We start from the raw sequence: 16,991 nt of genomic DNA, 5'->3' as shown, positions 1-16,991 counted from the left end.
CTGAGAATCCGCACAGTAATAGCTCAAGATATGTGCAATGACTTGACTTCCTAGTTATGACTCTGTTGAGTAATTTATGAAAATCTGTGTTAATTTTGTGGTAACAAGTGTTCTTATCGCATATAGATTACAAATCATCAAGCCAACGAAGATTTGATGCAATTCTCTTATCTCACCCACTGATCACAGCTCTGTTTTTGTACAATATCTCACCAGCATTACAAATACTTCCTAGAACTAAAACCGTTAGCACCGGGGAACACACACAGATTGTATCCATCGTTTCATTCATACAGCCAGTAGGTCTTCAGGGTTAGAAAACAATACGGAACGGTAATCAGCTGAGAGGATTTTAAATATATGACCTCAACGGCCACTGTGGGAAATGAGCTCAGAGCTCAACAAACAGTATGTGCCACAGACGCTTCCGTCACGGTCCCATAAGATTGTAACGGAGCCGAAAAATTCCTATCACCCAGTGACCTCAGAGCCGTTGTCACAGCGCTATTCACAGGGTGATGCTGGGATACGCAAACCTACCGCACTGCCTGTCACACAGCTTGGCGATGTGTGTATTCTGTGGTTCTTCTTTATCATTATTTTGGAGGGTACTCCTGCCTACAATAAAAGGTTAAACAGTGCGCCGTGTAATGCTCTCAGCGGCCTCACGTGTCACCGCTCTCTTGCTGGCATCGTTTGTTCTGGTGTTTGATTTAATCTCATGTTGTTTTGTGCAGGAACGTGCTGTACTGGTTTGTAGCCTGGGAGCCATAGGCTGTACCAGTGGTCGGCAAACTCGCTAGTCAACAGAGCCAAATATCAACAGGACATCGATTGAAATTTCTTTTGAGAGCCAAATTTTTTAAACTTAAACTATAGAGGTAGGTACATTGTTATGACTTAATTAGGGTACTCCTAAGCTGGCCTTTGCTAAAAACTCAAGGGGCCAAAGAGCCGCATGTGGCTCGCGAGCCGCAGTTTGCCGACCACCGGGCTATACCATACAGCCTGGGTGTGTAGTAGGCGACACCATCTAGGTTTGTGTAAGTACAACTCTATGATGTCCACACCATCACCATATCGCCTAGCAACGCCTTTCTTAGAACATGTCCCCGTCAAGGGCGTGGTACCTGACCGGAGTAGCACGAATGAGAAGTCACCCCTCTGGAAAGGTGGCTCCGATTCTTAACCGTTTGGACAACCGCTCTCTTACAAGGAGAAACCTGCACCCCGCCAGGCTCAGCACTCCCCTCCCCCGCCCGCCTGGGGACCCTGCGACCCAGCGACAGGGTGCGACGGCCCTCCTCCAGGAACCCTGCCCCGCTCCTGCCACACCACCTCCTGCCTCTTCCTTCCGAGGCCCGCACTCACCCACGCGGGCCTCCAGCCGGCGCGCCCTTTCCTGAGCTCACGCCGGGCTCATTCTCTAAAGGCCGGTGTTTGGGGCTCAGTGCTTATGGATCCTGTTTCTTTCTTTTTAAAAAATATATTTTTATTGATTTCAGAGAGGAAGGAAGAGGGAGAGATAGAAACATCAATGATGAGAATCATTGATTGGCTGCCTCCTGCACGCCCCCCACTGGGGATTGAACCCACAACCAGGGCATGTGCCCTTGACCAGAATCGAACCTGGGACCCTTCAGTCCTAGGGCCAACGCTCTATCCATTGAGCCAAACCAGCCAGGGCTGGATCCTGTTTTTTAACCTAATTATTTCCCATGTCTACTTCGCAACTAACTGGAAACTTCCCAAGGCCAGGCACCAAGGATTCTACTTCTGAATTTATTAATAACCTAGAGGCCCAGTGCATGGGGGGTGGGACTTGGGGGGGGCGGCCTCAGTCTGGCCTGCACCCTCTCCAATCTGGGACCCCCCGGGGGATGTCCCTCTCACAATCCAGGACTGCTGGCTCCTAACTGCTCCCCTACCAGCCTGATTGACACCTAATTGCTTCCCTGCCAGCCTGATTGCCCTCAACTGCCCTCCCGTGCTGGCCCGATTGCCCCCAACTGCCCTCCCCTGCCAGCCTGGTCACCCCCAACTTCCTTCCCCTGCCTGCCTGGTCACCCACAACTGCCCTCCCCTTCCAGCCATCTTGTGGTGGCAATCTTCTGACAGCTATTTTGTGGCAGCCATCTTTGTGATGATGTCTCTGCAGCCATCTTGTGATGACGTCGTGCGAAGGCGTCACGTGTGACACCACCTAGGCTTTTATTATATAGGATACGTCAATTGAGTGCACCATACCACTTGGCTTGGCACAGGGAAGTCAGACAAGTGTTTGTTATTGGCAATTTGATTGGTTATCAATGGGCAGCATTCACACAAATGAGTAAAATATTTCTGCAGGTGATTACATTTTTAACTCATTTGTAACCTACATGGAAACTTGAACAAATATTTTAATTTTAAAGAACATCAGCACAGCAGGATGGAAATATTTTCTTAGCAAATAAACATTTTCATTGGAAATCCTCCTAAAATGTTTGATTCAGATGTCTGGTCTTTATAACTTTTAATTAATTTACAGACCAGCTTCAGTTCATCTACATGCATGCTGTTCCTTATATAGCCATCAATTTTCTTTACAAATATTTATAGCTAGTTGTATCTCTCCTATTGCGACTCTTCAAATATGAAGTCCATTGTTAATTTTTTTCCTACTACCACAGTGCTTAGGGATGGAGGAAGCACTCAGTAATACCTGGCCAATGACTACCTCGCTAATTGTCTAATCGGTGGAGAACAGAAGGCCAGAACAGAAAGCCTAGAGTTAGAGCTGTCTCACTGAGTGCTAAGCCAGCGTGATTTTTCCTCCCAAAGTCACGTTGGGCTCATGTCCTGGGATTGCATGTGTTTCCATCTCCATGCCGATTCCCACTCACACGGTTTCCTGTTTCATCTCAAGCAAAATCTTCACTTGGGTAAATTAAAAGCTGTCTGGTTATTTCCTGCTCGCTACAGCTCTTCACAATAACCCTCAAATTCCAGGTCTGAAAAGAGTCATTTAAAAAATCAGAGATTCTACAAGATGAATAACACTCCCTTCATTATCGTCTGCCGCAGGTGTGGTCTCGCTGAGGACTCTAAGAACGCAGCGCGGAACAAAAACGACCGTCAGCGAGTACGGGGCGCTTTTCTCGGCGACTCCGATTCTCTCTCTCCTTTCCCTGTCCCTCTCCTTAGCATACAACCGGACGAGCTGTGGACTGGGAGCCAGGAGCTGAGGTTCTGCATGTCTGTCCAACACCCACTGCATCCTGTATCTCTTACACGTCTCAGCTTCCTCATCAGTAAATTAAGGTTCTTAGGTTTTATCTGTGCACAAACGAGCCAACGGCAAACTCCCACTGGAATGCAGTGTGGTGTTACTACTTATAGAGGCAGAGAACTCCACAAACAAATGTAGCTGATGACAGACCACCGGCCAGCACAGCAGACCTCAGCCTGGCCTCTGAGGACGGGGATCTATTTGCCTTATGATTTGGAAACACCAAGTGGGGGTAGGGAGGAGGGGAATGAATGAGCGAGCATTAACAACGGATGGACAGGTGAAGCTGACTATTCAAGAGAACAGTGCATCGCCCAGTTGGAAAAAGAAATATTATGTGTATCATGATGCAAGATCATTTTGAATAACTGTTTGTATGGTTTGGTTTGGTTTGGTTTGAATATATTTTTATTGATTTCAGACAGGAAAGGAGAGGAAGAGAGAGAGAAACATCAATGATGAAAGAATCATGGATCGGCTGCCTCCTGCACGCCCCACACTGGGATCAAGCCTGCAACCCGGGCCTGTGCCCTGACCGGGAATCGAACCGTGACCTCCTGGTTCATAGGTCGATGCTCAACCTCTGAGCAACACTGGCCGGGCTGAACAACTGTTTGATATCTAACCAACATTCCCAATAAAAACAAGTGATTTATAGATAACCTAGTCTTTACATCATGTTAATACAAACAGAACAACAAGGTAGAATGGTTGGTCTGAACAGCCAGTCCAGTATAGGTAACTTAATTTATTAAGTGAAATGGATTAAATTTTACATTTAATTAAAACGGATGCATTAAAAACGGAGGTGATAAAAGTAGTTGCTGTACACGTACACTGACGGCTGTTAACAGTGTGACAAGCACAGGTCATGCCCCCGTCTCCTCTGTGACTGGGAATCTCTAAACTGACCGGAGGCTGCACAGTGCCCACCAGGCGACACCAACTCTTTCCGCGCCATCTCCTTGGGCGGCAGCGTCTGGAAACGCTGTCTGAAGCCGGTGGCGGAAAAGCAGATCCTTTCATAAGGTGACGGATGGGGAGCTGTGTCCCTTAAAGGAATCCTGGGTGAGTGACCTGCGGAACCCGGTCCACACGCCACACCCTCACCGGGAAGCACAGATCCCACTGCTGCAGGGAGTGCGTCAGCCCCAGCCCACCAGCACGCCGACGGGGCTCCTCGCAGGGACACCCACGTCGGACCCACGCCGGGTGAGTGTGCGTGACCCCTCTGTGGGCACAGCCTCCGGAGCAGGGAGGCCCGGGCTGCCTGGCCCGGGGTCACAGAGGAGGAGCCTGAGGCCCAGAGACGGTGAGTCCCCCCCAAAGTCACCAAGTTCGTTCGCCGTCGGGCTAACTTGAACGCACGTTTCCGGTGTCGTGGTCCAGTCTGCATTTAGCAGCTTGTCTTTAACATCATTTCAGCAACTCACCCCTGAGGGGAAGCAGGCCCGCACCCGTGGCTGCGTGGTCCTCCCCGGACAAACACACGGTCTGAAACACACGGGAACGGACGGCCCGGGAGGCGAGCCTCTCCTGGGCCCTTGGCTGGGGCCGTGGCTGTTTGTCACCAGGTCAGACTCCCTGCTCAGTGGCCTCTGACCGGGAAGGCGCCCCCCGCTGCCACAGGCCCTGCGGCTCCGCTGGCCGGGGGCTCCCTGGCGGCGGCGGCCGGGGAGGAGCGGGCACCGCGGCCCGTTATGTCGGAAAACCATGTTCTGTTTGTCCGTCTGCTCGGCGTCTCCTCAGGCCACAGCCTCCGTTCCTGCGGTTCCCTGTGTCACTCCTGTTGGGGCGCTGGGGGTTCTGAGCAGTGACATGAGCGGTTTCCTTCCCGGGTCACGGATGAACGCCGCAGCGGCTTCCCCTCGCTCTTTGGGCCGCGCCTTCCCGGTCAGGCCCCCCCCCCCCGCCCCCGCCAGGGCAGCCTGGGGCACACCCCCTTCCCACGGGCCTTCCCGCCCGCAGCTCCCACAGGTACCTGGCCAGCCACTTAGAACGGGAAACCCTAAAACAAAGAGCACCGCCCGTGTGAATGGGGGTCCCAGCCCCGCACGCCGTGTGCAGAAGCAGCCACAGGCGGAGGGAGGACTCGACGCGGCCCCTGGTGGGTGGCCCTCTGGCCGCTCTCCTGTGACAAGGTAGAAGTTGAGGCGCTCACATGAGCTCCTCACTCTTCGGGGACCCCCCTGGGGGGGGTGCAGGCCCTCCCTCTACAAGCACGGCCAGGGCCCACAGGAAGTCACCTCGGCACAGTCCAACACGGGAGAGTGAACAAGTGTTTCACACACTGAGCACTGACCACTGTCCCTGAACAACGCCGCCGGCACCCAACGTGCCAACAACCGCCAAAGCCGTGAGATCCGAACGAAAGGGTCAAGTTCACGGAGCAGGAACTGCCACGTGGCGAAGTGCATCCTCATCCGAAACATAGCTTCCAGGGCTTTGCCTTTTTGCTTTTCCCGCCTGGCTGTGCGGATAATCGAGGGTGGAGCCCAGCCTGGCCCCGGGGAACGTCAGAGAAAAATGGTTCCTGCCATTTCCAGCCCCTCTTCCCCCCCCCCCTCCACCCCCCAATGCCTCTCCCCCGCCCCTCTGCCTGCCCGGTGCCGGGGACTCTGCTGCCCACCCTGGCTCCTGGCTAACCGAGTGCCCAGGCTGCTCTGAGGACAACTGTTTCCGTTCTGCTCTGGCAGGCCCCTCGGGGAATCCCTCCTCAAAGTGCTAATAAATCCACTTCTCTTTAGTGCCTCCGAGTGCCAAGAATTTTCATCTCATCCTTCAATGTGCAGATGAGAAAGCAGAATCGCAAGATCAGTGACTTGCTCCCGGTCACAAGCTGGCAGGGGCAGACAGGACCCCATGCGAGACCCCAAGACCTCTGCTCTGAGCTGCCGGGTGAGAGTAACCGGAACGGGAGGACGCGGCCCTGCGGGAGGCTGGGGTGTAGGAGAGCTGTGATCGCTGGGAACGGAAAAGGAGTTCCCAGAACACAACCAATTCTCACTGAGACGCTGTGCCGTCCCTACTGGCCAGCGGCCTAATGGACGGGGCATATGGTGTTCGCGCAAAAGACTGGAGATTCAGCACTGTGGTCAGGTTTTTTATTTACTCATTTATTTCCTTATTTTTAAAAGGCTGTGCTTTAAGAACATAATGTTTAAGAAGATGAGGGAGCCTGGCGGGTGTGGCTCAGGGGTTGAGCGCTGACCTATGAACCAGGAGGTCACAGTTGGATTCCCGCTCAGGGCACAGGCCCGGGTTGCAGGCTCGATCCCCAGTAGTGGGGCGTGCAGGAGGCAGCCGATCCATGATTCTCTCTCATCATTGGTGTTTCTATCTCTCCCTTTCCTCCTCTCTGAAATCAATAAAAATATATTTTTAAAAAAAGATTAGAGGAATCAAAGAACATAAATTAAGAGATATCACACACTCCCCTACCCTCTTTGAAATTCTCTCAATAAACCTTACAAAACATGTAGGTGAGGTCGTGGGCCCAGGCTAGCCGGGAGCCTGACATGTGAGTGCATGTCAATGAGGAGCCGTCCATCGGAGCCCTCTCTCAGGCAGCGCCTGCCTCCACGTGACCCCCACAGCCAGAGGGCTCTGTCCGGAAGGCTCTGGAAGGCTCCATCAGAGCCCTCTCAGAAACAGGGATCGGGCGCAGATGGCCATTGTGGCTACACGTGGGCAACCCTCAGTTTCCACCGAGATGGAGCTGAGGGATTCTAATGTTTTGATGGTGGGACCTCCCCTGGACCAGGGCGGGATGCCCAGCACAGCCGTGTTTCATCGCCAACGTCAGCTGATACCGATGGCCAGGGGGTAAGAAAGAAAAGATCAGAAAAGGCAAATCACCACACAAGGAGTGGCATCAGGGGAGAGTTGAGTTGTTAAAACTGCGTTAGAATAAGAAGGACGGGGCCTGTGCTTTGTAGTCGTTCCTCTGGGACAGGAAAGCAGGGGACCCCAAGCAGGTAAATTCCGACAGCAGGTCCGGGAGAGGGAAAAGTCTATCATTTAAAGAAAAGTCGGGGCGCTCCAGCGAGAGACCCTGAGTCTCAGCAGAATCCGAAGGCCTTTCCTGGAGACAGAAAGGAGGAGGAAAGCATATTTCCCTAAAAAATAAAATGAAGCCACCTGCTTTCCTCCGGGGGCCTGCCCACCCAGGACCCAGCAGCACTGCCTCCCCGGGGCAGACGGGGATGGGAGACAAGGTGGCTCAGGCGAGGGTGCCCCAGGCAGGGTTACAGACGTACTTAAATGCTGAGCAGACCAAAACAGCATAAAAGTACTAATTTCATTATAATTTAAAATATTAACTTAATTTTAACAAATAATCCTTGAAGTACCCGGACACAAATACTGCCTGTGGAACTGTGAATGGACCCACTGGTTTATCTCCATGGAACTGATTCTGTTTCAATTTTGTCTCATTTTCTACATACAGGAATTACCCCACTTTAAAAAAAAAAACACAACACACACACACACACACACAAAACAGCCCTAGCTGGTTTGGCTCAGTGGATAGAGCATCAGCCCGCAGACTGAAAGGCCCCGGGTTCGATTCCGGCCAAGGGTACATACCTCGGTGCAGGCTCGATCCCAGCCCTGCTGGTGGGCATGCGGGAGGCACCCGATCCATGTCTCTCTGACTCTCCCCCCTCCCTTCCACTCTCTCTAAAAACCAATGGAAAAAATTGTCCTTGGGTGAGGATTAGCAAAAATAAATAAAAATAATAAAAACCAAAACAAATGGATTTTTTTTTTTTTCAGTTTACTGAAATATTCCCAGGCTAAATGAGGACTCCATTGATTCAGGAATTTATTAGTTATTTATCGGCAAAATTCAGCTCAGTTTTGCTATGCTTAAAGGAAGAAAATAAAATCCCAAGCAAAAACTCCCCCCAGTAGAGGGAAGGTCTCAGGGGAAGTGGAGGAAGACGGGAGAAAGAAGTGAGAGTTTCTTAGGAAAACGACTCTCACCGCCCCTCCTGGCTTGAACACGAGCTCCTCGCGGAATGTCCCCGTGTCCCTCCCTCACTGGCCCGAGTCTTCTTTACAGTACAAACTCGTGTGAAAGAACATTCTCGTGGCCGAATCACTCATCTGCCTTGGCGTGGCCAGTGCCCGCCCGCCCTCTGAAAGGAAGTGCGAGCCCGGCCTGTGACACTTCAGAGTGTCTGCCTGTAGCCAAAGGCCAGAAACGAGGCGCATGTGCTGTGCAGCTCACCCTCCCGGGGGAACCAGTTAAACTCACTGTCCACCAGTTCGTCCCAGCAGCAATGCTGGCTACAAGGTTAGCAGTTACATGAGAAACACGGATTAAGCTGTGATTCAGTCACTTGTTCAACATGAAGCTGAGGCAGGGGGCGGGGGTGAGTAGGAAAGGCTTACCAGTCCTTTCGGACAGCGTGGGTGAACCCTCCACGTCAGGAGCAGCTAAGCAGCAGGTAACCGCTCTGTAAGGTCAGTACCGGCATTCGATCTCTACGCATGGCCTGTACTCGCTGCGGACCCATCCTTATTTTAAATCTCGGAATGAAGACATCAAAGCTGAGCGCCGCGGAACAAGCACAGAGCAGCAGGCCTAGTGAAGGGGACTCATTCACAGCTGCACATTATTGGGGGGCACCCAGTGCCGACCTCTTCCAAGGTAAACCCCAGATCCTGGAGTCCCGGGAGCGAAGGGGGTGGCGAACCAGCAGCCCTCGGGCAGGGAGAGACGGCGCAGACCCCGGGCAAAGACGGGCCCCCACCCCTGCCTCCAGCACCCCGAGAGCCGCCTGTCAACCCTGTGCGGGAGCATTCCCCCAGCTCCAGGTGCCGCCAGGCACTGCAGTGTGGGCATGGCTCCCACGTCACCGGAGGCTCCACGTTCACCGAGGCCTTCGGGACCGTCTGTTCTCAGTGAGCCTGAGCTCAGGGAGCCGCAGGCAGGCAGGAGCAGCAGGCCCCATGGACGGGCTTCCCACGCTGGAGCGAGCCTGCAGGACAGCGGGAGCTCGGTGACGTCCAATGAAGGAGAAGCCTTCAGGTGCAGGAAGAGGTGAAGGGGCCACTGGAGCATCCCACGTTTCAGTCCTCCTCCTCCCAGACCAGCGTAGACAGAAGGAAGGGGAGCAGAAGCCAGAGGTCAGTGGGACGAGTGACGGCACGGAGGCCGACAGAACACCCCACTCTGCTCCAAGCAGGAGTTATGGGCTGAGGGGAGAGGCCAGGGGAAGGAAGTGGATGAAGGTGTGGAAAGGAGAGCATGATGGACGGAACACGTTCCCCCAAAAGATGGAGAAGGAACAAAATGCAGAAGAAGAACAAATCCAGAAGGTTCTTCACACAAATTCAAAGATCTGGTGAAAGTTGAAAACAGCCCCCAAAGGTTTGTGACGACTGAAATCAGACTGTGGAACCACCTCCGGGCTCCAAAATGCCTTCAGGTGAAGCCCACGTGGCCTCCTACGGGCCCTCACGGGACAGGCCTCGGTGGGGAGGGTGAAGGACCTGCAGGCGGGGCCAGGACCACGCGCTGCCCCGGGGATGGCTGGCCCGGCTCACTTCACTCAGAGCTTTAGAGACTACGCCACGTTCCCGCCAGTAAGACAGTCTGTGGTCACCTTGAAACGGATTTTTAACTCTGAGTGAGCAGACACTCAAAAAGAAAAAGAAAAAAGAACCGTGACTCTCTTTCCTCCTTCCTAGATCTAAACTTTTAAAAAAGCATATAAATCTTCTTGAGTTCAAGCATTATACCAGAAAGCTTTAGGAACACAGTTCCATGAATAAAGTGCCATTAATTTATTACTATTGTTAACATTACTGCCTTCTCTGTGAAAGGCAACATGTGGGTACAGAAAACCCTGTACTATTATAATTTCCCTAATACAGTGTTCCTTACAGAATACATTCAAGTGCAAGATCGGACCACCTCGATTTCTTTCAAAGGGTTTAGTTTTAAACAGATTTTAAAAATAAAATAAAAACACTAAGGCCACTAATATGGTCATACCTTTAAGGCAAAATTTTCCATAGGACATACTACTCCCCATACAAGTGCCAAGAGTAGATACTCTTTTAAATACTGAACATAACAGCTCAGCGGTCTTACATGAAATTTGCATGGAAAGAAATTAGAGGAAAACTGAATTGTCAATATCTTCCTAACAATTCCAGTGTCTTATATAATCCTGTGCAATTTGCCCAAATTCATATAATAGGTCAATTAATTTTAACAATTTTAGTCTTTTCCCCCTACCATTACTATATCTCTCAAAAGGAAATCAAAACTTTTCAAGGTTGTGATCTAAGAGCAAAAATCACTAGGTCAAAAAATGACTGATCTATTTTTAAACATTTTATGAATGTCATATAAGACCAAGTGATGATGTATGAATTACCCCTCAAGTAGGAGCAAACTGTTGGATTAAAAAAAGATTGACTTCTGTGGCCATGGATTAACATGACTCCAATCTTCTAAATCCCAGATCCTCAAAACAAAGCTTTCCCTCTCTGCTTTTACCTCACACCTGCATTACGTGCCTTCCAGAATGATCATATGACTCTCATGCCTGCAGTGACAGTGCTAAAAGTGTGAACAAAAAGAAGTAAAAGTGAGAAAAGAGTGAAAATGAAAACTGTATCTTCCACCAGAAATAAGTTTGAGTAACTTGTGTCCTTTGCAAAGAATGATTCATCTATCCCACAGAGGAGGATTTGGGCCTTGAGTAATTTTTCCAGAAACGAAGGTGGATTTGCAGTGGTTTATTGGTGAACACTAATTAGGTACCCTCAGCGAAAGGGATAGTGGGAATAGCAAGTTATCACCAAAGTCAGTGTGTGGCCGTGGAGCAAGAAGCCAACTGGTCCACATCACGATCAAAAGCATGTGAGGCGGAGAGTGAGCACAGAGCGCTCACCAGCATAAACCAGTGTCACCCGGAAAGCATCCCACAGCCCATCTACGCCTCCTCACTCGGGATGTCTGGAAAGGAGGGGGCTGGACTCTACATCAGCGACGAGCTGGTCAGGTGACCCTTAGTGCAGCCGGCTCAATACTTATTTGTGTATTGCTTCCCAGCTAACCTGAGGAGTCATGCTCAAAATATACATTGTGTTTGTCAACAAATATAGAGCATCTCTCTCTCATTTCTCTCGGAAAAAACACTTTTCAAACTAAAGCCTCACTCTGGCTTGAATAGAAGTGATAAGTACTTCTACGTTTACCACCAGGTAATAAGGAAACAAGGAAATGTTACCTAATATCGCAGTGCCATTCAGTGTTCTTGGCTGCACAGTCTGAACAATAACCAGGGTAGGTCTGGCCACTCAATTATATTCAATTAAAACCAGATCTATCTATTCCACGGAAAGTGGCTAACACAGTGGTCGGCAAACCGCGGCTCGCGAGCCACATGCGGCTCTCTGGCCCCTTGAGGGTGGCTCTTCCACAAAAGACCACGGCCTGGGCGAGTCTATGTTGAAGAAGTGGCGTCAGAAGAAGTTTAAGTTTAAAAAATGTGGCTCTCAAAAGAAATGTCAATCGTTGTCCTGTTGATATTTGGCTCTGCTGACTAATGAGTTTGCCGACCACTGGGCTAACACTTCCACTCATTGTGGTCTAGAGACTATAGCTGCCTCCTAATAGCTCTCCTCCCTTTTATATCCTGTATAACATATATAACTCTATTTGGTGAGAGGACACCGCCAGTGTCACCAGCTAAAAGACTACATCTCCCAGCTGCCCTTGTAGGTTTGTGCAACCGTCTGACTAAATTCTGGCCAACTACAAGTAAGGTGAAATGGTATGAAGATTTAATAATCTCCGTTAAAAATGAAGAGATCACAGCCTTTTGTCTCCCATCCTCTAGAGCAGTGGTTCTCAACCTTCCTAATGCCGCGGCCCTTTAATACAGTTCCTCACGTCGTGGTGACCCCCAACCATAAAATTATTTTCGTTGCTACTTCATAACTGTAATTTTCCTACTGTTATGAATCGTAATTTAAATATCTGTGTTTTCCGATGGTCTTGTTCCTACAACCTGAGGAACTGTATTAAAGGGCGGCGGCATCAGGAAGGTTGAGAACCACCGGTCTAGAGAGATGCTGGGAAGTACACGTAATGGCTGGAGCCCCAGCAGCCATGGGACCACAGCACCAGGATGACCCTGGGGATGAGAGTGGAGGCCTGTGAGACCGAATCCCTGGGGACTTCGTAGAGCCTTTCACTAAAAGCTTCTTTTATATTAAAGAAAACACACCATGTGAGTTGTTTAAACTCCTGCATTCCGCTCTATACAGCTGGACCTGGATTAAATTACCCACTGTCAAATAACAGTTTTTATGGCTGGTGGGCATGGCTCAGTGGTTGAGCATCGACCTATAAACCAGGAGGTCATGGTTCGATTCCCAGTCAGGGCCCATGCCTGGGTTGCCTCCTGCACGATCCATGACTCTCTCTCCTCATTGATGTTTCTCTCTCTCTCCCTCCCCCTTCCTCTATGAAGTCAATAAAAATACTTTAAAAGAAAGGTGTGTATGCACTGTATGATCCAAAGTATCTGCTTCAACGATAAGTTCTCTACCTCCCTAAAACGATCCCATCCACGTCCTGCTGCATGTTAAACAGCGGCTTCTTCATACGGATTGTCTAACGATGAGACACATGGCAGACAGACTGAACAGAATGCAGCAGACCGTGCTACACAAGGAGTGAACCTCTCCTCTCTCAGTAAGATAAGACCCGGGGAGGGTCGCACCGAGAAGCCTGCACAGTATGCTCCCGGGGCCAGCTCTGGCGCTCCGAGACACCGGACTTGGCTCCCGCAGTGCTTTCTGGAAAGGTTAGCTTCGTGCCTTCACGTGGGCCCGCATCTTCAGGTCTGCACAGGCCACCACCCCTGCCCTGTGGCCGAACACACACGCGCCTGCTTTCCTGTTCGTGGTCCCTGCCTGGCCCCCGGAAACACCGGCGTCCACAGTCCCCGGAAATGAAGGAAATGAACTGTGCGCCCCTGTGCCGCCCTCCTCCCATCGCTCCTCGTGCCGACACCAGTGACGGACAGCCAAGACTGTGTGCCACGACGAACGCTCTCCACTCCTAAGAATAAGGACGTGTGTAGCTCATTAAGTGTTACGTCTTTATTTAGGAATATGAAAATCACTATAAATACACTAGTATTGCCTCCTACACAAGAACAAATGGGGAACCTTTAAACACACCCCCCTCCCACCACCACCACCACAAACAGAAATACACAAAAGCTCGGGAAAAGCTCATGTTGTCACCTTAACGCTGATTTATCTTACTTAATCGTTTCAGCTAAAGTTAGTCCAACTCTCAGACTTTCTCCTTTCCGTTCTTACAAATTTAAAAAGTCAATTTAGTTCTTAAAACGCAGTGAGAAGTAGTCATGATTTTGGCCTAAGAAGCCTGAAACTGTATTTACTTCCGCCAATCTCATCACTCAGCAGTATTTCTATCAGGCAAGTGCGAAGCTTATGATCCACATTTCCGGTGAATGGCCACAGCGGAGTACAGGGAAAATAAACCGTAGAGTCCCCGAAGGGAACCAAGCCAGCGTGTAAATATGTGCTTACATGTGAGAGCAGGCCTCTCCGTTCCCAAAGCGGCCTATTGGCACACCAAGTCAGTGTCAGATCACGTGACTTAGTTGCAGCTAAAACTGGGGAAATGTGCTCGTTTTGCATGTATCCTCAGGTATTTCTCTTTTTTTTTAAATATATTTTATTGATTTTTTTACAGAGAGGAAGGGAGAGGGATAGAGAGCTAGAAACATCGATGAGAGAGAAACATCGATCAGCTGCCTCCTGCACACCTCCCCACTGGGGATGTGCCCGCAGCCAAGGTACATGCCCTTGACCGGAATCGAACCTGGGACCCTTGAGTCCGCAGGCCGACGCTCTATCCACTGAGCCAAATAGCTTAGGACCTTGGGTATTTCTTTAGTTGAAAGCATCGACCTCCTCACACTGAGAGTCACATGGAGTTCCGGTTCCGACACTGTTATGAGCTCCTGACAAGCCTGCCCCGGGAGGACAGTACTGACAAGTATCCATATAATATCCCTTAACCCAGAATATCTCTGATAAGTAATACAAGTTATGTAGCCCTGGATTCTGAAATCTGTTTCTATTTTTCCCTAAATGAGGGCCACTATTACTTCCCTTTGCTATTGAAATGTATGACTGTCTTCTCTTAGGTTGAGCAATGCAACAGAGGAATTTACTTTTTGCAACATGCATGCAAGCAATTAATTAGTCTCTCCTGTAAAATGTCATGTCTGGAATGCCAGTGTCTGGGCTGTTTGGCTGTTGTGAACGGGGAGGGGGGGTGTAGACTGGGACACAGTTTTGCACCAGGCATCACGTTTTTAACGTTTATGTAAATGAGCAGTGAGAGAAATTAAACGCTCCTCCATTTTCAGAAACACCTGCAGAGTGATTACAGCTCCTTGGGAAATCCTTGCACACACGGCCCATCCCGTGCACCTTAGGAAACATGCCCCTAGCTTACCCACACGCTCGAGTGTTTCTATACCACAGAAAAGTCACTCGTTTTAAAGTGCATTAACGAGGAAGGCTGTATGGACTGAGTTTTACGTTAAAGCTGTGGGCTGTCCCGCGGGGCGGGGAGTCAGCTGTTCTCGATGAGCATTTCTGTTCCTGTGGTAACGGTCCCCCTTTTCCTCCCTTTCCTGGCTTCTCCCTCCCATCCGTCCTCGTCCCCGCCCGCCCAGCCACGCCTGCTCTGCGCACCATTACAAGCCGCTCCGAGGTTTGTAACTTGTACGAACGGCCTGGTTTTTAAACATAAAATCCCAGCTCCAGGAAGTGCCCCCTCTACGGGGCTGCGGACAGACTGCTCCGTGGCCATCCAGACGGTGGTTTTCTCCCTTCACACGGCTTCTAGAACTTGCGGTCTCTAGACTAAGTTCATGAACATCTTTGGGGCGAAAACACACAGCAGCAGGCATCCAAATGCATGTGCGAAACTCCAGGGAGAGAGTCACCGAGGAGCGCACCGAGAGCCTGCCTTTTAGAGGGGGGAGTGCGATGCCAGAGGCTCTGGAACCCCGCTGCCCCTTGGAGGCCGTGGGCACCGGCCCGCAGCCCGAGGGCGAGGCTGGATGGGGTGGGACCAGGGGGACCCCGGCAGCGTCCTATTGCGGCCGCTCTCTCAGCCTCCACCCCACCAACCGGGCACGTGCCAGCGACGGGGGGGGGGGGGGCAGCGACCAGTGGGGGCAGCGACCAGGGGGGCCAGCGACCAGGGGGTCAGTGACCAGGGGGGGCAGCGACCAGGGGGGGCCAGCGACCAGGGGGGCCAGCGACCAGGGGGGCCAGCGACCAGGGGGGGCCAGCGACCAGGGGGGGCAGCGACCAGGGGGGCCAGCGACCAGGGGGGCAGCGACCAGGGGGGCAGCGACCAGGGGGGCAGCGACCAGGGGGGCCAGCGACCAGGGGGTCAGCGACCAGGGGGGGCAGCGACCAGGAGGGCAGTGACCAGCAGCGTGTCGCCCAGAACGGGAAGGAGGAGAGCTTCGTGGGAAGAAGCTGTCCTGTCCCCGCAGACAACCCCAGGATGAGCTCGCTGTGCAGGGCGCCTGGTCCCCGCCTCCGCCCCGCAGGGAGCCCAGGTCGGGAGAGCGGTGGGGGGGGGACCGGCCCTGTGGGAAAGTGGGGGGACCGCCCCGCAGGAGAGTGGGGGCGACAGGAGGGGGGCGCTCCGTGAGCGGGCGAGCTGAGGGTCGCAGCGGGAAGGGGAGAAGCGAGTCTGCAGAGGGGAGAACCGGGAGCCAAACACAAAGGAGCGGCGGGGTGGGGGCCGCGGGGCTCCCCGAGCGGCTGGGCTCCCGCAGAGACCCGCCCTGCGCCGCGCTCCCCGCGGAGGCCCCGCCGAGCTGCCCGCGGCGCCCGGAGCTCCCCCTGCGGCGCCCTGGTCCCCCGGCGGTCTCCTCGCCTCCACACTCGCTCCGGTCCCGGCAAAAGGACGGAGCCGGCTCCCGGGAACAGGGGGGTCCCGGGAACTTGGGGGTCCCGGGAACTTGGGGGTCCCGGGAACTTGGGGGCGCGCTCTCCCCCGGGGGCAGCTGCAGAGGCGGCGCCCCGGCTCCCGGCCGCCCCGGTGCTGTCAGCCCCGCCCGCCCCGGAGCCCCGTCCGCCGCCCCGGCCCCCCCCCCCCCCCCCGGGCGGCACTCACCGTCGCCGTCGCCGTCCTCCTCCTGCGCCCCGAGGCCGGCGGGCCGCGCCAGCAGGACGGCGAGGAGGAGCAGAGCCCGCGCTGCCCGCCGGAGCGCCATCGTCGGGCCAGAGGCGGAGCTCGCACCAGCGGCCCGGGTCCCGCCGCCGCCGCGCAGACCGAGGCCGGGCCGCGGCTTAAATAGGGGCCGCGCTCCCGCCGCGCCCAGCGCCGGTGTGATTGACGGCCGGCCACCGAATCAGAGCGCGCCCTGCCGCCGGCCCGCCCCCCCGCACGGCCCGGGAGCCCGGGCTCCGGAGGAAACGCAGCCGCGCCGGGCCCGGGACCCGGAGGCTTAGGAGGCCTGTCCGCCGTGAGCGACAGCGGACCGGCTGTTCACCTCTTTGGGCAAAGATGGAACGGGCAGGGCCGGCCGCTCCGGCCCGGTTCTGGGAGGGCCGCCCACAGGTGGGCCAGGTGAGGAACCGCTTAGACACACCTGCACTGCGGCCCCCTCTTTAG

The 16,991-nt window shown here is 53.0% G+C and overlaps 1 protein-coding gene across 1 annotated transcript in view; it reads right to left on the bottom strand.

Annotated features, from left to right (window-relative positions):
• Positions 1–16,654, bottom strand: part of COL5A2 (collagen type V alpha 2 chain) — a 141,803-nt gene extending 125,149 nt beyond the window's left edge. The window contains exon 1 of the mRNA XM_054723343.1: positions 16,491–16,654. Coding sequence (XP_054579318.1) covers positions 16,491–16,590 — 100 coding nt within the window. The 5' untranslated portion in view covers positions 16,591–16,654. The remainder of the gene's footprint in view (positions 1–16,490) is intronic.
• Positions 16,655–16,991: the final 337 nt, after the last annotated feature.

Source organism: Eptesicus fuscus, chromosome 11 (assembly GCF_027574615.1).
Source record: "Eptesicus fuscus isolate TK198812 chromosome 11, DD_ASM_mEF_20220401, whole genome shotgun sequence".
In the NCBI taxonomy this organism is placed as follows: Eukaryota; Metazoa; Chordata; class Mammalia; order Chiroptera; family Vespertilionidae; genus Eptesicus; species Eptesicus fuscus.
The sequence above is the reverse complement of the archived record's forward strand: the minus strand, read 5'-3'. Positions and strand labels throughout refer to the sequence as shown.